This window comes from Triturus cristatus, chromosome 10 (genome assembly GCF_964204655.1).
Source record: "Triturus cristatus chromosome 10, aTriCri1.1, whole genome shotgun sequence".
Lineage (NCBI taxonomy): Eukaryota > Metazoa > Chordata > Amphibia > Caudata > Salamandridae > Triturus > Triturus cristatus.
This window is the reverse complement of record NC_140593.1, coordinates 552,867,128-552,893,067: the sequence shown is the minus strand read 5'-3', so window position 1 is coordinate 552,893,067 and position 25,940 is coordinate 552,867,128. Positions and strand designations below refer to the sequence as shown.

Genomic DNA, 25,940 nt, shown 5'->3' with positions numbered 1-25,940 from the left:
AGCTGTTCAATTTCTTCATCGCGTCCTTGTTCATGATTTTCCAGCGTGGAGACTCGTTCACCTAGCTCATCAACATCTTGGTGGACCTCTCTAAATTCTCCTGCCAGTTCAGTTTTGATAGACAGAAGGTATTCTCGTAGAGAGGCAAACAGCGTCTCTAGGTAGGGGCGGGTGATGGGCACCTTCATGTGCGTAGAGTCTGTGAGCTCTTCCATGCGCCCCTTACCACTGCATCGCCCACCTGGGCCCTCAACAGCTTTTTAACGAGCATGTCCTTGACGTTCCTGCCCCTCTTGCCTTTTCCCGAGGCCATGGTGGTAGGTAGAGAAAGGCTTCATCCTGCAGTCGGAGACCACCCCTTGGGTCGGATCAGCAGAGGTCACAGAGCCAGAGGGCGGGGCCCAGCAGCAGTGGACCTCCTTATGGAAGGGCGGACCAGCATGGGAGGGCAAATCAGCTTGCTGTAATTCGGTACCAAATAACGGGCACTGTGGTGACAATCAGGAGAAGGGGTATGCAGGAGAGCTTAAACTTGTGGTGTTGGCTGGGCCCCGGAGCCACGGCCCACTTTCTCCTCCCAGGCAAATCAGGTGCCCACATAAACCGCGTGATGATGTAAGGGCTGGAACCGCCCAGCAAGCAGTTTGATGGTGGCGTATGTTAGTGGTGCTCAGCTACCGCATTAGGTGGGCTTTTTGAAATGCAAATACCTCTGACACCATAAATCACAATTTCTACTTTTCTCAGCAAGCCTGTTTATTGACTGCGAGTTTTATTTCATTTATGACAATCTAAATTACTTTGAAACAGGGAGAACACTTCTTCATGGTGACAAATACATGTCCTTTACATTTAACATTAAACAGACTTTACTTTTTTTCACAGGAACTTAATAACAACTCGACGAATATAAACAAAATACTTCAAACAGACAGTACTTTAAACAAACAGTAAAATTGTTACACTTCAGTACTCAGATATCCTATTTTATAGAGTGTGGGGATTCAAACTCATTGTTGCCTCCACGTTAAATGATTGTTATGGTCCTATGCAGGGTCAGAGAAAAATATTTCATAGTAGTCGTGGAGAGCGTTGACTATGTTGTTTTCGCTCTTCTGGGGACGTCATTGTGTAATTTTTATCGCAAACGTATCTCGTTCTCTGCTAGCCGACGCGTTTCGACCTGTGTTATTGGGGACCTATATTTTATTCATAAGGTCTTCGTCAGGGCTCATGTATGGTTCCAAATGGACATCTTTTTCCTGAAAAGATAATAATATATCTACTCTTAATATAGGTTTTAAAACTAGATTCTTTTCTTTTTTTGTGTAAAAACCTTGTTAATAGAGAAACTTACGTACTAGCGGGTGTGGGGTGCTGTCATCTTCTTTACCTGTGGCATACAAAGGAGAACAGATCTATGAGCTAGATGGTTCTCTCGTGGTTTTGTCTTTTGTTGGCATGTTTCAAAAAAGGGTTGTATATGATTGGTCTTTACATACCCGTTTGGTTCGCCCGTGGGGAAGGGGACTGACATATAGTTCTGATCCAATCTCGCTTTGGGCAGCTGGAAACTCTGTGAATGCAAAAGGAGCATAACACTGTAGTGAGGGAAGAACTGCGACCGCTAGTGGTCTACATGTGCGGCTGGAGCTACCTTATGAATTTAATAAACTTAGTATGTCTCCTGTATCACGTAAAATGGTGGTGTACAAAAAAATAAGCACGACGGGAGCTTTGTGTGTGTTTGTTGTGCAGGGGTGCTTGTTATCATTACTGGTAGTTGTAATTGTGGAACAGCCCTTTGGAACACCTTTAGGTGGGGGCATAGCATTGCGAGAAGAGGGGGGCATACACAGCAGATGGGCCGGCCAACAGTCCCACCCCCTCACCTTCAATGCTGTAGTTGTCTGACACTGAAGGCGGGGTCCGTTACCCCAGCAAGCCTCGCCGGTGGGGGGGGGGGGCGCACCGCCGCAGGTTTTCCTCCCTCTGTGATCACTACCTGGGCCAGGGCAGGCAACGGCAGGTCTCCTGGTTTCTCCCATTGCGAGGTCGCCTCCGTGAGGCGCAAGTCCTTCAGGGCCCAGCCATGAGCGGCCACAACACTGTGGTCCTCTGCAGGTCTCCGGGTGTGTTGCAGGGTTTCTGGAGCAGTGCTGCTGCATGGTGCGGGTCCCCAGGCAATCCCAGCAGGGCCCCAGCCGTCCGAGGCAGGGAATCCGGCTTAGTCTCTGCTTTCCGCAGAGGCGCACAGTCGCAGGCAGGACGGAAGGCCAGTGGCGCCAATCCAGCACAAACGAAGCAGTCGCCGGCCGACCCGCCCTCCGGAGTCCGCAGATTGAAGGCAGGCTGCAAGAGGCGTCCGCGCCTAACTTTGCCGATTCGCTCCTGAAGGTCCTCTGCTGCGAGCCGCTGCCCTGGCGGGGGTGGGGGGGGGAGGGAAATCTGTTGCCAGACTGGTGCAAGTGGGCGATCCATCTCCGCCGGCGCAGGTCTCATCGTTATTCAGGTTTTTCAAAATGCTGCTGCCAGATTGCTGACCAGGACTCCTAGGACTGTTTCAGTCAAAGGAGAATTAAAGAAGCTGCACTGGCTCCCAACTCATCTGAGATCCCGTTTTAAGGCACTATGTATAGTGTTCAGCGCCTTGAACGGGACTGGTCCAGAGTTTCTAAGAAATAAGTTTTTTTGGTACATCCCTTGCAGAACTCTTAGATCTACTGGCGCTAAGCTAGTGAAAACTCCCTGTTTCAAAAAAGTCAATTGGGGAGGTAGAAGCTTTGTAAATAGTGCGTCTAAAATCTGGAACAAACTCCCTTTCATGTTGAGAAACACCTCTGACTTCTGCGTTTTTAGGAAGGGTCTTAAAACATGGTTTTTCTCTCCGTTTTAGTCATTCTGTTATCTTAGGTTATCAATGCTTAGCGTCAGGACACCGTATGGTAATCGTGCGCTCTATAAATTATAATAACATAACATAACATAACATCGTGTGCGGTCTGGGACTGCCCACCCCGATAGCTCAGGCCGATGTGTGCTTAGACCGTGCCTGGTCTCCGCAATATTTCCTCCAGGGTCTGGTGGGCTGTTACGGTTGTCCAGGCACCCCCAGTATCTTCTGGGAGTGCCATGTCGTGGCTGGGGAGGCAAATCAATTGCTAGAGGTGATTTTGGCAATGGGGCCTAGCGGCAGGGAGTGGGGAGAGCCGAAAGTGCATCTCTCCCATCCGCCATCTTGGCCACGCCCCATTATTTCAAGTTTAAAGCTTCTCTGTTAAACAAGAAGCTGCATTCACAACCAGTTTAAAATACAATTTCAGAATAATTGCATCCTTGGACCAATCCGCACACCTCAAAATGTCTTGCAAAGCACCCCCCAGAATAAAAGCTTTTGAAGCAGAAGCACTCCTCAGACTGTACACCAAACAAACTTGCACCCACCCCTACATTCCTCATTCTCTCTTTCACCCAACGAGCAAGAGTAGGAGGTGATACTGCCTTATATGGGTGCATAAAAGATATTAACAACTGATGCTCAGAAAGGGAACGAAGTCCTGAAATCCTCTTTTCATACTCTTGCATACAATGCACCACACACAAATCTTCATGTTCATCAAAATATGGATATAATGTAGTTTCTGAATTTGACTTTGTTCTTTTTCTCAAATAAAAACAACCCCCCCTCTGGATTAAAAATGCTTCCCCAAACATCTAATGCTCGAACAGCTGAAACTCTACTAAATGAGAGAAGTGGAGAAGTGTGGCTCAATGGTTAGAGTGGCAGACCTCGATGCAGAGCACTGGTCCGGGACCAGGGTTCGATTCCCGTCGCGGCAGGGTCTCGGGCTATAAATTCCGCGGACCGGATATTCTCGCCTCAGTGCCTATTCTAATCATGGGTCCCACGCTGCAACTCTGGGCAATAGCTTGCTTAATCTCCACAACGGCCCCAACAGCGCTGGGATGCCTGGCCTCACCATGGGGGTGCCCAGGAGTGGACACCTCACATGGAAAGCCAGGAAGGGTTCCTTCAGCGGTATGAGTACAGCGCTGAGATACCCGTAGTGGTGATCGGCGCTATATAAATACCTATACATTTACATTACATTTACATTTACATAACAACAAAATAGTCAACTTTTGAGTCAAAATCTTCAATTCTAGACCAGAATTGTCCCCAAACCTTCCAGATAGTTAAGCACTCTTGACACATCTCAAACAGAATTATACCTAGACACTGGAGGTATAGATTCAGTAGTTTGGGTTAAAACGCTGTTGTGTGTGAAAATGGAAAAGCTCAAATGTGTGCAAAAATCAATGTCTAACGGTTGAACCATTAACAGGTAATAAAGATATGTCCATGTTTAAATGTTATTTTTGTTAACCATAACTTTGAATTGAAAAGGAAAGCAAAAGTCCCCAAATTTCATGTCATGTGACTCTGGCTCCAGCCTGGGCAAGTGTGGCGGTCAGTTACACTATTTAACTTGCCTGAGCATGCGCGCCATGTCTGTGAAAGTTGTATGGCCTGACCCAAAATCCATAAAATACAATGTAATTCGCTTTTTAATTCCATTCCTTGGTTAGTTAGGAACTCTGAGACCCATGGCTCAGTTTACCAGCTTTCCTAGGGGTAAATGTGTGACTTTCATAGACAATGAAAAAAGTCTGCATGATCTTGTAGGCTCCATTATCTGCATACCAGGTGGTGACTTATTGTAGTGTTTTTTAGGCAATAAACTACTATGAAGCAGCCGAGAAGATCAGTGGACAGGATTTCCTTTCCTACGATCTCGCTGAACTCCTCATTAAGCTCAAGCAGTATCTTAAGTCAGAAAAAGTTCTGAAATCAGCTTTGGAACATGATCCGGGTGAGATTTTTCATGTTTATTTCTGTCGTGTTTAGTATAATCATGAATGAAACTGATCATAAAATGAACAAAAAACGTTAAGGGCTATTTACAGCCCCTATCTGCTTATTGGGTAGCTGTCTAGATGAATGGCCTATCCTCATTTACAATTAGCACTACTTTGCCAAAGCTAGGCCACCATACATCAGAGAGACCCGGCATGTGGAGATGAAGAAGAAACAAGTTAGGAGATGCCAAGAGTGTCCTGAAACGAGTCATATTAGTGGCTGTTGAGGTGGATACCGCCAGACTCAGTAATACCAGTATACTTTCATGTTCTTTCTCTCACACACTTTCATTCTCTCAACTCCCTCTATTTATTTATCTCCCCCTTTGTCTTGTCTGTGTTGCGCCTTCTAACTCTTCCCCCCCCCCCCCCCACATTACAAGTGATCTGGAGAAGTATCCTCGAGGGATACCACTGTCAGCTGTTTTTTGATTCTCAATGTCCCCAGGCCTGGCATTACTGGGTCCACAAACTCTGGACTGTAGAGTGGAGATGCACAGGCTGCAGGCCACCCCCCCCCCCCCCACACACACATCAGCCGGAGGCAGCTTGAAGACAGCAGTAAACGCTGTCCCCTCACCTCCCACTCCAATCACCTGCTCTACTCTCCCCCCCACTTCACCCTTCCTACAATGGCCCTAAAATAGCTCAAACCGGTTTACCACCTGCTACCATCAGGTCTTTTTTTATGTGCAGATTTGGGCCTGTTGGAATGAGGGAAAATATGAAGATCCATACCCAACATTCCCAAGTCTGCGTGTTATTCCCCATTCTGGGGGCAACTGTAATCTGCAGATTTGAGCACGGGGATACTGACCATATGGTATTCCTGCACCTCAATAGAAGTACCTCTTAATACTTGTCCTTTGTCTGTTTATTCTGACGGCAGTCATAAAACCTTGCATGAGGACCTGTGTGAGAGTGAATTACTGGTGTGGCTGTGTTCTACTTGGAGAAGGAAGCTCTTTCAATCTTGTTCTTGCACCAGAGACGGCTCCATCAGTCTCTTAGTTATACAATTTATAAATTCCTAGATTTCACGTTTTTTAGTAGTTGATTCAAGCAAACGTGCCTACATCAGCACTAAGTGTTTGGGCTGTGGCTCCTTTAGTTGCTTCATTGGGCATAGGTGCACCCATATTCTCCAAGGTTTTGTGTTGGTGAAGCAAAATGCTGTCTGCAATTGATTAAGTCAGGAATTGATGCTAAGGCAACCTGCTTTAGAAACTTTTATATGGAAATGGTTCAGTCTTTATAGTTATTGTCTTATTTACCATCCTGTCTATAACTATACCTTTCCAAACTTAACTGTTGCTCTTGAAATTGTATCTTAATTAAATGTTCTGCTCTATAATAAAGAACAAAATATCAAAGAAACTACATTGATATTGTCCTTACAGTGAATTCCCCAAAAAGTCTCTCCTAACTGCTGATTGATTGTAGTTGATCAAATGTAAATATATATTGTTTTGTATTAGATTAGAACTAGAAGTGTATTTATATTTATTTATTTATCTATCGAGGTTGGTATAGTTTGAACTTGACCCGAAGGTATTCGAGCGCTTTACAAAGTTGGCAACAGCAGCAATTTCACTAGTTTCATATGGAGTAAATATAAATACATAGTGACAGTATGTAAAAAGTATGCGAAAGACAGTAGTATATGTTGATATATAGATGTATATAAAGCGCTTTATGCTGCAGCATTTGCACGAATTGCATGTGGAGTAAACTAAAATACATAGTAACAATATATAAAATAAATTTACGATGGACCGTAGTAGAGACGGACAATAACATTTTGAGGTAGCTCCGGCAGGGTGTTAAGAAGGTGGGGAGAGTAAACATAACATGTGTATTTGTAAAGCGCACAATTACCCGTAGGTGTCCTGGCGCTGAATAACAGATGTTTATTGTTACCCAACTCAATGGTACTCATTTTATCGACCTCAGATGGATGAAAGACTGAGTGGACCCACCGGGATTTGAACCTGTGACCATGAGGTCGAACACAGGCCCCTGCAGTGGCTGCTTTAGTCCACTGAGCCACCAGACCCGACATTTTTTATTTTTATTTTAGAGTGTGGGGTGGGAGTAAAACAGACCAGTCGGATGGTTTAAGGGAGAGGGTTTATGTATTTAATGAAGTGAAAAAGTTTCTTCTTGAAGAACAAGTTACTTACCTTCGGTAACAATATATCTGTAAGAGACATAGATTCGTTATAGATTCCTTACCTTAGAGTTATCCCCAGGCGTCAGACTGGATCGGGCAAATTTTTCATCCGCAGTACCTCAGCGCATCGAAAGGTGGCATCGGTCGGCTCCGTGTTCGTCGTTGGCATCGTGGTTGCCGGGATGACGTCGTGGTAGCCACTTAGACGCTGCCCTTGCGCTCTTGTCCATTCTTTTACATGACATTCCGCACCAGAAGCGCAGAGCCATGTAAGACACTGACCACTGGTGCACAAAGCTAGGGCCCAGAAAAGGATTCCCTGACCCTAGAAGTCAGTTCCCAGAGCGGGGAGGATGGGTGGGGTGGTAAGGAATCTATAACTAATCTGTCCCTTACAGATCTATCATTACTGAAGGTAAGTAACTTGTTCATCTGAAAGAGACAATTAGTTATAGATTCCTTACCTTAGAATAGATGTTATGTTATACATTTATTTTTATACATTTATTTTTATAGCGCACGGCTACTCCAAAGGAGTGTCCCGGCGCTTTATCGAGGCAGCTCAGAATAAAAAACATAACACCATACAGCGAACAACTGAAAAAAAAGAACAGCAGAAATACTAAAGGTTAAAAAGCCAGGTCTTCAGGCTCTTCCTAAAGTGAAGCAGATTAATAGAGGACCGTAGGGCCAAAGGGAGGGTGTTCCACAACTGAGGGGCCCTCAGACTAAAGGAGCGCCCTCCAGAGCGTGCCTTCCTAATTCGAGGAACCACAGCCAAGAAGAGAGATTCGGATCGCAAGGATCTGGCAGGGCGGTAGAAGGCGAGCCTGCGTTGGAGGTATTTCGCGCCCACGCCAAAAAGCGCTTTATGCGCCAGCGTCAGAACTTTAAACATGATCCGCTTCCGGATGGGCAGCCAATGAAGCGACTGCAACAAACCGGAGGCTCCAACTCGCCTATGGAGGCCAAAAATAGCGCGAGCTGCAGCGTTCTGCACAGCCTGCAGCCGCTGAACAAGATAGTCCGGGAGACCACTTTACAGGACATTAGCATAGTCCAATCTGGAACCAACCAAGGCCTGTACAGTGCTCTTCCGAGAGCAGAGGCAAAAACCTCCGGAGCATCTTGAGTAGCCCGAAGCAAGTGCCCGTTAGACCACGAACATGTGGCACCAGTGTCAGGCTATTATCCATCTTTTCACCCAAATTCTTTGTCACCAGCGAAGCCAGGGCAGGGGGGACACATATCCGACGGCCACCAGGCCCGCCAATCAGGGTCGAGGGAGCAGCCAAAAAACAACACCTCCGATTTATCTGAATTGGCCTTAAGGCCATTCGACTGGAACCAGCTAAAGACCGACTCCAAGCAGCCCCGGATGTTCTCCCCATCAAAAGCCTGATCCTTCCCACACGCGAAAAGCAGCTGCGTGTCATCGGCGTAGGAAACGATCTGGGCCCCAGAAGACTCCACCAGTGCCGCCAGAGGTGTCATAAAGATGTTAAAGAGAGTCGGGCTCAACACAGATCCCTGCGGAACACCGACTCCCAATGGCGGCATCTCGGCGGAGCTCGGAGAGGCCCAGACCGTTTGTCGGCGGCCCTCCAGGAAAGATGAAAACCAATCCAACACCGTCCCCCTCAGACCGATGTCATAAAGTCTGGCGAGAAGCATCTCGTGGGGGATGGTGTCAAAGGCCGCCGAGAGATCGAGCATGACAAGCATAGCGCGACCTCCAGAGTCCAGCGTCTCCCTAATGATCTCAGACACCTCCAACAGTGCCGTCTCCGTACTTAAATTAGGACGGAAACCAGACTGTGAAGGGTGTAGCAGATCACTGGACTCAAGAAAGCTGGTAAGAACGCCGTGCACATGCTTCTCCGTGATCTTGGCCAGCGCCGGAAGGAGGGAGATCGGCCTGTAATTGGCCAATACCTCCGAGTCCAGCCCAGGCTTCTTGAGGAGGGGGATCACCATCGCCCTTTTCCAGGGCGATGGAACCTGCCCCTCCCTCAGAGACAAATTCACAAGTGGGTTGACTACAGGGTTGACCACAGTCGCCATCTTAGCCAAAAATTTGGCCGGGCAAGGATCTAATGGCGAACCAGACTTAAGATTGGCCAGAAGCGCCAAGGAAGCATCGGTGGAAATAGGTGGAAACTCTGCGAGGACCACAGCCTGTGAAGGCCGCCACACCGGTCCCACCACCACACTCGCATGCACCACGGCTGAGCCCACTGCGAAAGAGTCCTGAATGGACTTAATCTTATCCGTGAAAAATCTGGCCAGGTTACAGACCCACAACTCAGATGGAACCCCTTGGGGCAGGTTGGATCTGGGGGCCATAAACTCCCTAACTACCGCAAAGATCTCCTTGCATGAGTTTGAGGCGGCCTCAATCCTCCTGGCCAAGAAAACCTTTTTTTCACGGAGAATATCACAGTGGTAGGCTTTAACCCTTGACCTATAGGCCGCTCTGGCCTCCAGATCATAATGGAGGCGCCACGCCCTTTCTGCCACCTTGCATTGGCGACGAGTGGCCAGCAGTGCCTCAGTGAACCAGGGGGCCGAGACCCTCTTGATCATATTTCTCGGGGCCATAACTGGGGCAAGATCATCCAACCTCTCCGTCAACCACCCCTGTAGGGACTCAACGTCCTGCTCCAAGTTGCCTGATATAGGGCACGGATGGTCCTCGGCCGCCTGACTTAACATCTCAGGTGTAACTCTATGCAGAGCCCTCCGCGCCGTGCCATGCTGTCTCGGCCCACTACAAGGGGGTTTCTTGCTGGCTAATATCGAGAATCTGGCCAGCCTATGGTCAGTCCAAAGCACCGGAAGGAGCTCGATATCAAAGAGAGGGATTAAAGAGAAGACCTGGTCCAAGGTGTGTCCTTTATCATGAGTAGGACCTGTGAGAAAAGGGGCAAGGCCCAGAGAAGCCGTGATATCCTGCAGTTTATTGGCATCCGAATCACCGGCAACATCCATATGGACGTTAAAGTCTCCTGCCAGAAGAGAGTGCTGCGCACTCAAGACCAGCTCAGCAGTGGCGGCCTGGAGATCGTCGAAAAAGGATCCAACTGGGCCAGGGCATCTATACACCAACAGCCCTTTCAGGGCTTGCTGCGGGGACAGTCTGATGGTAAAAGCAAGGGATTCAGATCCTGCGATGGCGTTACCCAGCAATACCAAACCCGGAGGTGGGTCTGCGAAGCAAGTTCACACCAGAAAGTCCTGGAGAACAGAACGGCCAAAGAAGATGTCTCTCCGGACCTGACTGTCCAGGCAGTAGTGTTTTGTGAACGTGTGCAGAGATGCCCACGTAGCTGCCTGACAGATGTCATTGAGGGGGACTCCCCGTCCCAAAGCAGTGGTTGCTGCCGTCGCCCTGGTGGAATGGGTGCGCAGTCCCACTGGAGGTTCCTTCCTTGCCAAAGAATACCAAGCTTTGATGCACAAAAAGACTTTTGTGCATGGCCCAACCTTCTTGGGCGCCCATGTAGCCCACAAAGAGCTGGTCATCCACCCGGAATTGCTTGTTGTGATCCAAATAAAATGAAAGCGCACGTTTTGGTTCCAGATGGTGGAGCCTCTCTTCCTCCTCAGAAGGAGACGGAAAGAAGGTGGGCTAAGTGATGGTTTGACCAATGTGGAAAGAAGTAACCACCTTAGGAAGAAAGGTAGGTCTGGTTCTCAGAACAACCTTGTCCGGATGAAAAGCCAGAGAAGAAGAGTCGTTGAAGAAAGAGCTTGAGGCTCACTCACCCTTCGAGCAGAGGTAATGGCAACCAGGAAAGCAGTCTTTAGAGTAAGAAGTCTGAGAGGACAGTTATGAAGCGGCTCAAAGGGAGCGCACATAAGGTAAGTAAGTACCAAGTTCAAGTCCCACTGAGGCATTATGAAGGTAACAGGAGGAAAAAGATGAGTAATGCCCTTAAGAAAGCGACTTACAACAGGGGACTTGAAAAGAGAAGGCTGATCAGGAAGCCTAAGAAGGCTGAAATGGCTGAGAGGTAGCCCTTCAGAGTGCCCAGAGGAGAGCCCTGCTGGGCCAAAGACAGGAGGAACAACAGAACCTCAGAAAGAGGGGCAGAAAGGGCATCCACAGCCTTTGCTGTGCACCATGCCACACATTTGTTCCATCTGGAGGCGTATACCATCTTAATGGAGAGACGCCTGGCTGCCAAAATAACATCACAGTCTTCGGAAGGAAGGTCAAAAGATGTCAACTGTTGGCACTCAATCTCCATGCAAGGAGGTGGAGACTGGACAGGTTCGGGTGGAGGACCGTCCCCTGCTGCTGCAACAGAAGATCCTCCCGAAGAGGCAGTTGGATCGGAGGATCGATGGCCATGTGTAACAGCTCGGGATACCAGACTCTTCGTGCCCAATCCGGTGTCACAAGGATGACATAGGGCCGGTCGTGCTTGATCCTCTTAAGCACTCTGGGCAGAAGTGATACAGACGAAAGGCAGATTGAAGACCGCTACTCTACTCATGACGAAAGCGTAGGCTCGCGAGTGCCGCCTTAAAAATTCCAACGTGCAGAATTGATGACATTGCGCGTTCTCTTCGGTGGCGAATAGATCTAATCAAGGCTCTCCTCACTGCTGAAAGAGTTCTTGCGCCACATCTGAGTGAAGACGCCAATTTGTGATCCATCATGCACCTGCGGCTGAGTTTGTCCACCCTGGTGTTCAGTGAACCTACCAGGTGTTGAACCACCAGGGATATGCCCTGATGTTCCTGCCATGTCCAGAGATGGAGGGCCTCTTGACATAGGGTCCATGACCCCACCCCCACCCTGTTTGTTGCAGTACCACATGGCGGTGGTGTTGTCCGTGAACACCTGCACTACTCTTCCCCGGACAAAGGGAAGGAATGCCTTGAGTGAAAGACGAATCGCCCGAGCTCCAGCAGGTTGATGTAGAGCTCAGACTCCGCAGGAGAACAGAGGCCTCTGATCTCCGCCTCTGCCATGTGGCCGCCCCACCCTAGAAGTGATGCATCTGTCACCACCGTGTACTCCGGTTGGGGAAGAAAGAGGGATCTGCAGTTCACATAATCACGGTAAGCTAGCCAGCACTGCAATTGGCGTGCAGTGTTCTCCGAGATCTGGATGCAATGAGACAGATTCCCCTGATGCTGTGCCCACTGGAAATTCAGGTCCCACTGCAGAGCCTGCATATGCCATCTGGCATGATCCACCAGCAGGATACAGGAGGCCATCGGACCCAGCAGCTGCAGGGTCTCCCTGACCGAATCCCAGGGTAGAGTCTGAAAGATTGGAATCGTAGCCCGAATATCCCGGACTCGCTGCTCAGGAGGATAGACCTGAAACTGTGTTGTGTCCAGAACCGCTTCGATGAAGAGGGAACTTCTGAGAGGGAGTCCGTTGTGACTTCGGCACATTGATAGAAAACCCCAGCAAATGCAGGAGGTCGGCCATAGTCTAGAGGTGGGAGACGACAGCCTGGGGCGAGCCTCCCTTCAACAGCCAGTCGACATAGGGAGAAGACTGGAACCCCTGATCTGCGCAGATGAGCTGTGACCACCGCCATCACTTTCGTGAACACCCCAGGGGCGCTGGTAAGGCCAAAGGGGAGCACGGTAAACTGAAAATGCTCGTGGCCTACTGTGAACCGCAGGTAGCACCGGTGGGCCGGCAGCGCGGCGATGTGAAAATAAGCATCCTGCAAGTCCAACGCTACCATCCAGTCTCTAGGGTCGAGGGCAGAAAGGACCTGAGCTAGCATCACCATCCAGCGTCTGATGTTCCTGAGATCCAAGATAGGATGCAGGCCTTTGTACTTCTTGTGCACCAGAAAGTAGTGGGAATAGCAACCACAACCTACTTCTGGGGCAGGAACACGCTCAATGGCTCCCTTGGCCAAGAGAGTCGTAACTTCCTGTTGGAGAAGGGCCAGATGATCCTCCGACATTCGATATTACTGAGGTGGCATGGCTGGGGGGGTAGCTTCGAAGGGGAGGGAGTAGCCCCTTCGGACTATTTGCAAAACTCACCTGTCTGACGTGATGGTGCGCCAGTTAGGGAGGTGATGGCGAATCCTGCCGCCCCCTCGCCATTGGTGGCCATGAAACCGCATGGTTGCATGTCGGAGGATCAGCTGGACCTTATCCAACAGGCAGTTTCGACACTCTTGGCCAAGGGAGCCATTGAGCGTGTTCCTGTCCCAGAAGTTGGACGTTGTTGCTGTTCCCACTACTTTCTGGTGCCCAAGAAGGACAAAGGCCTGTGTCCTACCTTGGATCTCAGGAACCTCAACTGCGTTCGCCGGAAGGAGAAGTTAAAAAAGTTGAAGATCAGTCAGGTCCTGTCTGCCCTCGACCCTGGAGACTGGATGGTAGCGTTGGACTTGCAGGACCCCTATTTTCACATCCTCGTCCTGCTGGCCCACCGGCGTTACCTGCGGTTCACGGTAGGCCGCGAGCCTTTTCAGTTTACCGTGCTCCTCTTTGGCCTTACCATCGCCCCTTGCGTGTTCATGAAACTGATAGCAGTGGTCGCAACTCATCTGCGCAGATCAGAGGTTCCAGTTTTCCCCTATGTCAACGACTGGCTGTTGAAGGCGGGCTGGCTCCAGACTGTAGTCTCCCACCTTCAGACTACGGCCGACCTCCTGCAGTCGCTGCTGTTCTCCATCAGCGTGCCGAAGTCACACCGGACTCCCTCTCAGAAGCTCCTCTCCTTCGCAGCGGTTCTGGACACAGCGCAGTTTCGAGTCTATACCCCCCCCGAACAGTGAGTCCGGGATATTCGGGCTATGATTCCGATCTTTCAGCCTCTATCCCGGGTTTCAGTCAGGATGACCCTCAGGCTACTAGGCCTGATGGCCTCCTGCATCCTGCTGGTGGACCATGCCAGATGGTATATGCGGGCTCTGCAATGGGACCTGAAGTTCCAGTGGGCACAACATCAGGGAAACCTGTCCGATTGCGTCCAGATCTTGTATGGCACTGCACACCAATTGCAGTGATGGCTCACAAATCAGGATTGGGTCGACGGCAGATCCCTCTCCCTTCCCCAACCAGAGTTTACAGTGGTGACCGATGCATCACTTCTGTGATAGGGCGGCTACATGGGGGAGGCGGAGATCAGGTGCCTCTGGTCTCCGGCCAAGTCTGGGCTCCACATCATCCTTCTGGATCTTTGGGCGATTCGTCTTGCACTCAAAGCATTTCTTCCCTCTGTCCGGGGAAGAGTAGTGGAGGTGTTCACAGACAACACACCCGCCATGTGGTACTGCAACAAGCAAGGCGGGGTGGGGTCGTAGATCCTATGTCAGGAGGCCCTCCGCCTCTGGACATCAGGGCAATTCGTTGGTGGGTCAACACCTGGCAGATTCCCTGTACGCCAGGGCGGACAAACTCAGCCGCAGGTGCATGATGGATCACGAATGGCGTCTTCACTCGGAGGTGGTGCAAGGTCTCTTTCGACAGTGAGGAGAGCCTTGGTTAGATCTATTCGCCACCGAAGAAAATGTGCAATGTCAACAATTCTGCGCGTTGGAATTTCCAAGGTGGCACTAACTAGGCAATGCTTTTCGTCGCAAGTGGATTTGCAGTCTTCTATTCATCTTTCCGCCTATACCACTTCTGCCCAGAGTGTTGAAGAAGATCAAGCGCGACCGGGCTCATGTCATCCTTGTGGCTCCGGATTGGGCACAAAGAGTCTGGTATCCCGAGCTGATACACATGGCCATCGATCCTCCAATCAGACTGCCTCTTCGGGAGGATCTTCTGTCGCAGCAGCAGGAGACGGTCCTCCACCCAAACCTGTCCAGCCTCCAGATTCTGGCATGGAGATTGAGCGGCGGCAGTTGACGTAGTTTGACCTGCCTTCTGAAGTCTGTAGTGTTATCTTGGCAGCCAGGCGTCCCTCCACTAACACGGAATATGCCTGCAGATGGAAGAAATTTGTGGCATGGTGCACAGCAAAGACTGTGGAGCCCCTTTCCGCCCCTTTCTCTGAGGTTCTCTTGTTGCTCCTTTCTTTGACCCAGCAGGGCTCTGCTCTGGGCACTCTAAAGGGCTACCTCTCAGCCATTTCTGCCTTCCTTAGGCTTCCTGATCAGCTTTCTCTTTTCAATTCCCCTGTTGTAAATCGCTTCCTTAAGGACATTACTCATCTTTTTCCTCCTGTTCCTTTGTAATACCCCTGTGGGACTTGAACTTGGTTCTTACATATCTAATGTGTGCTCCCTTTGAGCCACTACATAACTGTCCTCTCAGGCTTCTGACCTTGAAAACTGCTTTTCTGGTGGCCATCACCTATGCGCACAGGGTGAGTGAGCTCCAAGCACTTTCTTCTAAGCCTCCTTTTCTGACTGTTTATCCGGACGAGTTTGTCCTTCGAACTTGTCCGTCCTTCCTTCCCAAAGTGGTTACTCCTTTCCATATTGGACAGACCTTCACTTTGCCTACCTTCTTTCCACCTCCGCATCCTTCCAAAGAAGAGGCTGTACTGTCTGGATCCAATCATGCGCTTTCCTTTTACTTGTATCGCACAAAACAATTCCGGGTGGATGACCAGTTCTTTGGCTACGTGGGTGCCAGAAAAGGTCAGGCCGCGCACAAACGGACCATTTCCAGATGGGTTGTTATGTGCATCAAAGCTTGCTATTCCTTGGCAAAGGAGCCTTGAGTGGGGTTGCAAGCCCATGCCACCAGGGCGACGGCTGCTACCACTGCTTTGTGACGTGGAGTCCGCCTTAATGACATCTGTCAGGCAGCTACGTGGGCATCTCTGCACACATTCACAAGACACTACTGCCTGGACAACCAAGTCCAGAGAGACCGCTTCTTTGGCCGTTCTGTTCTCGAGGACTTCCTGATGTGAACTTTATTTGCAGACCCACCCTCGGGGTTGGTATTGCTGCGGTATCTATTCTAAGGTAAGGAATCTATAACTAACTGTTTCCTTCAGATGAACAAGTCACTTACCTTCGGTAACGATATATCTGTAAGAAACATAGGTTATAGATTCCTTTGCGCCACACCCATCCTCCACGTTCTGCAAACTGACTACTAGGGTTAAGACTTCCTTTCAGGGCCCTAGCTTTGTGCACCAGTGGTCAGTGTCTTCCATGGCTCTGCACTTCTGGCGTGGGAAGTCGTGTACAGAACTGAAGTCAGCGCGCGAGGGTGGCATCTATGTAGCTACCGTGACGTCAGCCCGGTGACCACAACTCCAACGACGAACACGGAGCGTACCGACCCTACCTTTCGATGCACAGGGGTACTGCTGACAAAAAACTTTACGGATCCAGTCTGACGCCTGGGGGTAATTCTAAGGTAAGGAATCTATAACTAACCTATGTTTCTTACAGACATATAATTACCGAAGGTAAGTAACTTGTTCATCAGGAGGTTGGTCCTGACTGCCACCTTAGGTAGCTCGAGGTTGAGAGCCTCGGCCGTCCTACGCAACACCACAGCGTAAGATGCTCCCTCCTCCGTAGCCACGGTAGGAGGAGACAACATGCCAAGGTCTGGTGAGGTATCCAGACCACTGGCTTCCCCGAGCTCCTCTCTCCAGTCCGGTTCACATTGCAACTGGTTAGTCAAAGGGTCTCCAGACCCCTCCCAGTCCTCCTCCCCCTCCTCTGTTTGCCAATCTGGCCTAAAAGGAATACCAGGATGGAACAGAGGCCCAAAAGTAGCCGTCGGTGCTGGATTCAGTCCGGCTTCGTGTCCACCTGAGGGTGGAGGCCAGGGATGACGCCGGCTGGGGACACAACCGGCATCTGCTGCGGTGCCGGAGTCGGTGCCGCCGGAGGTGTTACAAGGTCGACCGGTGCCGATCTGGATCCAGGCCTGGATCCAAGGGGACCCTGCGGTACCGGGGCCAAAGCCACCGGTGTTGAAGGCCCAGGGCCCCCAGCCCAGTCCGCGGCGCCCGAAGGTGCACCGGCAGAGTCGGGCTGCCCAAAGATGGCATGCATCACTTCGTAGTAACTCTGAAGTTGGGCAGGGGTCGCTCCGGGTTCTGGGAAGGGAGGGAAACTCTAAGTTGACCCAGCGGGCTCCTCACATGGAGCCGCTGGAGGGGCACCACCCGCATCCCTCATCGCGTCAGCCGACGGACGGGGAGAAGTCGAAGAGCAACAATGCTTCTTCGACTTCTTCTTGTGATTCGACTTACCTGAGGAGTGCAAAGACTTGGAAGAGGACTGGTGGTGGTGGCTCCACAACTGGTCCCTCGACCAGAGTAAATGCGCAGTTTTTTCCCCAAGGCAGTGACTCTCCTTTTTTTCTTTTTTTCTTTTTTTGAGTATGGGGTGGGAGTAAAACAGGCCAGTCGGATGGTTTAAGGGAGAGGGTTTATGAATTTATTGAAGTGAATAAGTTTCTTCTTGAAGAACAAGTTACTTACCTTCGGTAACAATATATCTGTAAGAGACATAGATTAGTTATAGATTCCTTACCTTAGAATTACCCCAGGCGTTAGACTCGATCCGGAGAATTTTTTGTCTGCGGTGCCTCAGCGCGTCGAAAGGTGGTGTTGGTCGGCTCCGCATTGGTGGTTGGCATATTGGTCGCCGGGATGACCTCGTGGTAGCCACTTAGACGCCGCCCTCGCGTGCTGATGTCTGTTCTTTTACACGACATTCCACGCCAGAAGCACAGAGCCATGCAAGACACTGACCACTGGTGCACAAAGCTAGGGCCCTGGAAAGGATTCCATGACCCTAGAAGCAGAGCGGGGAGGAAGGTTGGGGCGGTAAGGAATATATAACTAACCTGTCTCTTACAGATATATCATTACTGAAGGTAATTAACTTGTTCATCTGAAAGAGACAATTAGTTATAGATTCCTTACCTTAGAATAGATACCTCCGCAATACCAACCCCAGAGGTAGGTCGGCAAACCAAGTTCACACCAGAAAGTCCTGGAGAACTGAACGGCCAAAGAAGCCGTTTCTCCGGACCGGACTGTCCAGGCAGTAGTGTTTTGTCAACGTGTGCAGAGATGCCCACGTAGCTGCCTAACAGAGGTCATTGAGGGGGACTCCCCATCCCAAAACAGTGGTCGCTGCCGTCACCCTGGTGGAATGTTCAAATGGAGGCTCCTTCTATGCCAAAGAGTAGTAAGCTTTGATGCACAAAACAACCTACCTAGAGATGGACCTTTTGTACACGGCCTGACCTTTTGTGGCACCCACGTAGCCAACAGAGCTGGTCATCCACCCGGATTTGCTTGGTGTGATCCAAATAAAATGAAAGCGTACGTTTTGGATCCAGACGGTGGAGTCTCTCTTCCACCTCAGAAGGATACGGAGGCGTAAAGAAAGTGGGCAAAGTGATGGTTTGACCAATGTGGAAAGAAGTAACCACCTTGGAAAGAAGTAACCACCTTGGGAAGAAAGGAAGGTCTGGTTCTCAGGATGACCTTGTCTGGATGAAAAGCCAGAAAAGGAGGCTTTGAACAAAGAGCTTGTAGCTCACTCACCCTGCGAGCAGAGGTGATGGCAACCAGAAAAGCAGTCTTTAGAGTAAGAAGTCTGAGAGAACAGGTATGAAGCAGCTCAAAGGGAGCGCACATAAGGTAAGTAAGAACCAAGTTCAAGTCCCACTGAGGCATTAGGAGGGGAACAGGAGGAAAAAGATGAGTAATGCCCTTAAGAAAGCGACTTACAACAGGGGACTTGAAAAGAGAAGGCTGATCAGGAAGCCTAAGAAAGACTGAAATGGCTGAGAGGTAGCCCATAAGACTGCCCAGAGGAGAGCCCTGCTGGGACAAAGGCAGGAGGAACAAGAGAACCTCAGAAAGAGGGGCACAGCCTTTGCTGTGCACCATGCCACAAATTTGTTCCATCTGCAGGCGTATACCGTCTTAGTGGTGGGATGCCTGGCTGCCAAAATAGTATCACAGACTTCAGGAGGAAGGCCAAAAGCTGTCAACTGTTGCCGTTCAATCTCTATGCAAGGAGGTGGAGACTGGACAGGTTTCGTTGAAGGACCGTTCCCTGCTGCTGCGACAGAAGATCCTCCCGAAGAGGCAGTCGGATCAGAGGATCGATGGCCATGTGTAACAGCTCGGGATACCAGACTCTTCATGGCCAATCCAGAGCCACAAGGATGACTTGGGCCCGGTCGTGCTTGATCTTCTTCAGCACTCTGGGCAGAAGTGGTATAGAGGGAAAGGCGGAGAGAAGGCGGCTACTCCAATCACGACGAAAAGCGTCAGCTAGCGAGTGCCGCCTTGGAAATTCCAACGTGCAGAATTGCTGAAATTGCGCATTCTCGTCGGTGGTGAATAGATCTAACCAAGGCTCTTCCCACTGCCGAAATAGTCCTTGCGCCACCTCCGAGTGAAGACTCCATTCGTGATCCATCGTGCACCTGCGGCTGAGTTGATCCGCCCTGGCGTTCAGGGAACCTGCCAGGTATTGAGCCACCAGGGATATGCCCTGATGTTCCAGCCATGTCCTGAGATGGAGGGCCTCTTGACATAGGGTCCACGACCCCACCCCGCCCTGTTTGTTGCAGTACCACATGGCGGTGGTGTTGTCTGTCAACACCTTCACTACTCTTCCCCGGACAGAGGGAAGGAATGCCTTGAGTGAAAGACGAATCGCCCGGAGCTCCAGCAGGTTGATGTGGAGCTCAGACTCTGCTGGAGACAAGAGGCCTCTGATCTCCGCCTCTCTCATGTGGCCGCCCCACCCTAGAAGTGATGCATCTGTCACCACCTTGTATTCCGGTTGGGGAAGGGAGAGGGATCTGCCGTTGACCCAATCCCGGTTCACTAGCCACCATGCAATTGGCGTGCAGTGCCCTCCGAGATCTGGATGCAATCGGACAGATTCCCCTGATGCTGTGCCCACTGGAACTTCAGGTCCCACTGCAGAGCCTGCATATGCCATCTGGCATGATCCACCAGCAGGATGCAGGAGGCCATCAGACCCAGCAGCTGCAGGGTCACCCTGACCGAAACCCAGAATAGAGGCTGAAAGATTGGTATCATAGCCTGAATATCCCGGACTCGCTGCTCAGGAGGATAGACCTGATACTGCATTGTGTCCAGAAGTGCTCAGATGAAGAGGAGCTTCTGAGAGGGAGTCAGTTGTGACTTCGGCACATTGATAGAAAACCCCAGCAAATGCAGGAGGTCGGCCGTAGTCTAGAGGTGGGAGACGACAGCCTGGGGCGAGCCCCCCTTCAACAGCCAGTCTTTGAGATAGGGGGAAGACTGGAACCCCTATTCTGTGCGGATGAGCTATGACCACTGCCATCACTTTCGTGAACACCCGAGGGGCACTGGTAAAGCCAGAGGGGAGCACGGTAAACAAAGTGCTCGTGGCTTACCATGAACCGCAGGTAGCGCCGGTGGGCCGGCAGGAGGGGGATGTGAAAATAAGCATCCTGCAAGTCCAACGCTACCATCCAGTCTCTAGGGTGAGGGTAGAAAGGACCTGAGCTAGCGTCACCATTTTGAACTTCTCCTTCCAGAGGAAGCGTTTGACGTTCCTGAAATCCAAGATAGGATGCTGGCCTTTGTACTTCTCGGGCACCAGAAAGTAGTGGGAATAGCAACCACGACCTACTTCTGGGGCAGGAACACGCTCGATGGCTCCCTTGGCCAAGACAGCCGTAACTTCCTGTTGGAGAAGGGTCAGATGATCCTTCGACATTAGATGGTACTGAGGTGGCATGGCTGGTGGGGGGGGGGAGCCTCGAAGGGGAAGGAGTAGCCCCTTCGGACTATTCGCAAAACCCATCTGTCTGACGTGATGGTGCGCCAGTGGGGTAGGTGATAGCGAATCCTGCCACCCACTGGTGGCCCTGAAAGGTCGGACTAGGAGGGTTTGGAGGCTGCTGCAGAGGGGACTGTGGGGGACTGGCCTGCTTGCTGGCCCCCAGACCCACGACGGCGGGTTCCACGTCCCTGGCTGCACTGAGGCTGAACAGATTGCGCCGGCCTGTGGCTCTGGGTGGAACGTAGCAGGCACCCCTCCCGTAGCCACGAAATTGGTGAAAAACAGACTGCGCAGGTTAGGTGGTGGAGAGGCCCAGGGACTTGGCCGCAGTCCTTGAAGCATTCCAGTGCTTTGTCGCCCAACAGGCGACAGCCATCAAAGGACATTTTCATAAGGGTAGCTTGGACATCCCTGGAAAAGCCAGTCGACCATAGCCAGGTGTAGCGTTGAAGAGCTACCGATGTTGAAATCGTCCTGCCTAGCGAGTGTGCGGTGACCAGCCCACATCGGATGGTAAACTTGGCTGCGTCTTTTCCCTCGGCGACTGCACAGAAGAGCACGGCCCGGGCCTCCTCCGGGCACTGGGGCAGCACATGCGCCACCGTATCCCACACAGAGTGGGTGTAACGGCCCAACAGACATGTGGTGTTCACTGATCGCAGTCCCAAGTTAGAGGAAGAAAACATCATCTTCCCAAGGTGGTCCAGCTCTTTGGATTTCCCATCATGTGGTGCGTTAGGGAATGCACCTATTGGATGTTGAGGCTTGGATCGCCAAGCTCTCAGGGGTGGGGTGCTGGGAGAGGAAAGTGGGGTCGGCCGGGCAGTGGCGTCGGGCAATCATCCTATCCACAGGAGCCCCTGTGTTGGGCATGAACCAGGTGCCCAAAAAGATGTCAGTGAGGGCTTCATTAAATCTTCTCAGAGCCCCTGCTACCGTTTAATGAAGCCCTCACTGACATCCTTTTGGGCACCTGGTCCAGGCCCAACACAGGGGCTGCTGTGGATCGGATGATTGCCCAATGCCACCGCCCGCCTCCGGGTGACCCCACTTTCCTCTCCCAACACCCCACCCCTGAGAGCTTGGTGGTCCAAGCCTCCACCTCCGAAGGCGCATTCCCTAACGTACCACCTGAATCCAAAAAGCTGGACTATCCTGGGAAGATGTTTTCTTCCTCCAGCTTGGGACTGCGGTTGGTAAACACTGCATGTTTGTTGGGCTGTTACACCCACTCCGTGTGGGATACGGTGGCGCAAGTGCTGCCCCTGTGCCCTGAGGAGGCCTGGCCCGTACTCTCCCGTGCAGTTGCCGACGGGAGAGACAGTGAAGTTTACCATCCGCTGTGGGCTGGATACCGCTGACTCACTAGTCATGACAATTTCCACATTGGTAGCCCTTCGATGCTACACCTGGTTGAAGTCGACTGGTTTTTCAGGGGATGTCCAATCCACCCTTATGGACATGCCCTTTGATGGCCACCGCCTATTCGGCGACAAGGCAGACAATGCGCTGGAGTGCTTTAAGGACTCTCAGGGTTACAGGGAGGTCCTTGGGCCTCTCCACCACCCGCCCTGTGCATTCTGCCTTTCGCCACTTTTGTGGCTACGGAAGGGGTGCCCTGCCACGTCCCGCCCAGAGCCACAGTCCAGCACAAGCTGTTTAGCCCCTGTGCTGCCAGAGATGAGGGAACCACAGCCGAGGTTCTGGGGGCCAGTGGATGGGCCAGTCCCCCACAGTCCCCTCTGCAGCATCCTCCAAACCCTCCTGGTCCGATCTTTCAGGGCCACCAAAAGCCAGTGGGCCTCTGGATTTTCCATCACCTCCTCTACTGGCGCACCATCACGTCTGACTGGTGGGTTTTGCAAATAGTCCGAAGGGGCTACTCCCTCCCCTACGAGACTACCCCTCCATCCATGCCACCTCTGTACCATTGCATGTCGGAGGATCATCCGGCCCTTCTCCAACAGGAAGAGTCTGCACTCTTGGTCAAGGGAGCCATTGAGCGCATTCCTGTCCCAGAAGTAGGACGTGGTTGCTATTCCCACTACCTTCTGGTGCCCAAGAGGGGCAAAGGCCTGCGTCATATCTTGAATTTCAGGAACTTCAACCGCTTCCCCCGGAAGAAGTTCAAAATGTTGACGCTTGCTCAGGTCCTGTCTGCCCTCAACCCTGGAGACTGAATGGTAGCATTGGACTTGCAGGACCCCTATATTCACATCCCCGTCCTGTCGGCCCACCAGCGTTACCTGCGGTTCATGGTAGGCCAGGAGCATTTTCAGTTTACCGTGCCACACTTTGGCCTTACAAGAGCCCCTCTGATGTTCACAAAACTGATGGCGGTGGTCGCAGCTCATCAGCGCAGATCAGGGGTTCCAGTATTCCCTTATCTCAACGACTGGCTGTTGAAGGCGAGCTGGCCCCAGACTGTCGTCTCCCACCTCCAGACTACGGCCGACCTCCTGCATTCGCTGGGGCTCTCAATCAGCATGCCGAAGTCACAACTGACTCTCTCTCAGAAGCTCCTCTCCATCGGAGCGGTTCTGGAGACAATGCAGTTTCGGGTCTATTCCAGGCCCGCCCCCCCCCCCCGATCAGCGAGTCCGGGATATTCGGGCTATGATTCCGATCTTTCAGACTCTATCCCGGGTTTTGGTCAGGGTGACCCTCAGGCTACTAGGCCTGATGGCCTCCTGCATCCTGCTGGTGGACCATGCCAGATGGTATATGCGGGCTCTGCAGTGGGACCAGAAGTTCCAGTGGGGACAACATCAGGGGAACCTGTCCGATAGCGTCCAGATCTCAGAGGGCACTGCACACCAATTACAGTGGTGGCTAGTGTACCGGGATTGTGTCAACTGCAGATCCTTCTCTCTTCCCCAACCGGAGTACACGGTGGTGACAAATGCTTCACTTCTAGGGTGGGGCAGCCACATGGGAGAGGCAGAGATCAGAGGCCTCTGTTCTCTGGCGGAGTCTGAGCTCTACATCAACCTGCTGGAGCTCGGGGCAATTAGTCTTTCACTCAAGGCACTCCTTCCCTTTTTCCGGGGAAGAGTAGTGCAGGTGTTCATGGACAACACCACCGCCATGTGGTACTGCAACAAACAGGGCAGGTTGGGGTCATGGACCCTATGTCAAGAGGCCCTCCATCTCTGGACATGGCTGGAACATCAGGGCATATCCCTGGTGGTTCAACACCTGGCATGTTCACTTAACACCAGGGCGGACAAACTCAGCCGCAGGTGCACGATGGATCACGTATTTGCAACTTCCCTCAGAGGTGGTGTAAGGTCTCTTTCGACAGTGGGGAGAGCCTTGGTTAGATCTATTCGCCACCGAAGAGAACGTGCAATGTCAGCAATTCTGTGCGTTGGAATTTCCAAGGCGGCACTCACAAGGCGACGCTTTTTGTCGCAAGTGGTGTTGCGGTCTTCTATACGCCTTAACGCCTATACCACTTCTACCCAGAGTGCTGAAGAAGGTCGAGCGCGACCGGGCTCATGTCATCCTTGTGGCACCGGATTGGGCACGAAGAGTCTGGTATCTGAGCTGCTACACATGGCCATCGACCCTCCAATCAGACTGCCTCTTCAGGAGGATCTTCTGTCGCGGCAGCAGGGGACTATCCTCCACCCGAACCTGTCAAGCCTCCCCCTTCTTTCGTGGAGATTGAGCTGCGGCAGTTGACCTCATTTGACCGACCTCCCAAAGTCTGTGGTGATATCTTGGCAGCTAGGCGTCCCTCCACTGAGACGGTATACGCCTGCAGATGGAACAAATTTGTGGCATGGTGCACAACAAAGGCTGTGGATCCCCTTTCTGCCCTTCTCTCTGAGGTTCTCTTGTTCCTCCCTTCTTTGGCCCACCAGGGCTCTTCTCTGGGCACTCTAAAGGGCTACCTTTCAGCCTTCCTTAGGCTTCCTGATCAGCCTTCTCTTTTCAAGTCCCCTGTTGTAAGTCGCTTTCTTAAGGGCCTTACTCATTTTTTCCCTCCTGTTCCCTTCGCAATGCCCCTGTGGGACTTGAACTTGGTTCTTACATATCTAATGTGTGCTCCCTTTGAGCCACTTCATAACTGTCCTCAGACTTCTTACTCTAAAGACTGCTTTTCAAGTTGCCATCACCTCTGCTTGCAGGGTGAGTGAGCTACAAGCTCTTATTCAAAGCCTCCTTTTCTGGCTGTTCATCGGGATAAGGCCGTCCTGAGAAGCAGACCTTCATTTATTCCCAAGGTTGTTACTTCTTTCCACATTGGTCAAACTATCACTCTGCCCACCTTCTTTCCGCATCCTTCTAAGGAGGAAGAAAGGCTCCACAGTCTGGATCCAAAACGTGCACTTTCATTTTATTTGGATCGCACCAAGCAATTCTGGGTGGATGACCATCTCTTTGTTGGCTCCATGGGCGCCAAAAAAGGTTGGGCCGTGCACAAACGGACCATCTCTAGGTGGGTTGTTTTGTGCTCCAAAGCTTGCTACTCTTTGGCAAAGAAGGAGTCTCCAGTGGAACTGCCTGCCCATTCCACCAGGGCGACGGCAGCTTTGGGACGGGGAGTCAATGACATCTGTCATGCAGCTACATGGGTATCTCTGCACACGTTCACAAAACGCTACTGCCTGGACAGTCAAGTCCTGGGAGACTGCTTCTTTGGCCGTTCTGTTCTCCAGGACTTTCTGGTGTGAACTGGGTCGCAGACCCACCTCCGGGGTTGGTCTTGCTGGGGTATCTTTCTAAGGTGAGGAATCTATAACTAATTGTCTCTTTCAGATGAATAAGTTACTTACCTTCGGTAACGATATATCTTTAAGAGACATACATTAGTTATAGATTCCTTACCGACCCACCCATCCTCCCAGCTCTGTGAACTGACTTCTAGGGTCAGGGAATCCTTTTCAGGGCCCTAGCTTTGTGCACCAGTGGTCAGTGTCTTGCTTGGCTCTGCGCTTCTGGCGTGGAATGTCGTGTAAAAGAACGGACCTCAGCGCGTAAGAGCGGCGTCTGAGTAGGTACTGCGACGTCATCCCGGTGACCACAACGCCAACGACTAACGCGGAGCAGACTGACTCCACCTTTCGACGTGCAGGGGACTGCTGATGAAAAATTCTCCAGATCCAGTCTGA

At 51.3% G+C, this 25,940-nt stretch overlaps 1 protein-coding gene across 2 annotated transcripts in view; it reads left to right on the top strand.

Moving 5' to 3' along the window:
• Positions 1 to 25,940, top strand: part of LOC146789708 (tetratricopeptide repeat protein 21B-like) — a 576,531-nt gene that overhangs the window by 321,130 nt on the left and 229,461 nt on the right. For both annotated transcript variants that reach the window (XM_085632041.1, XM_085632042.1), the window contains exon 18: positions 4,736 to 4,874. In XM_085632041.1, coding sequence (XP_085488167.1) covers positions 4,736 to 4,874 — 139 coding nt within the window. The remainder of the gene's footprint in view (positions 1 to 4,735; positions 4,875 to 25,940) is intronic.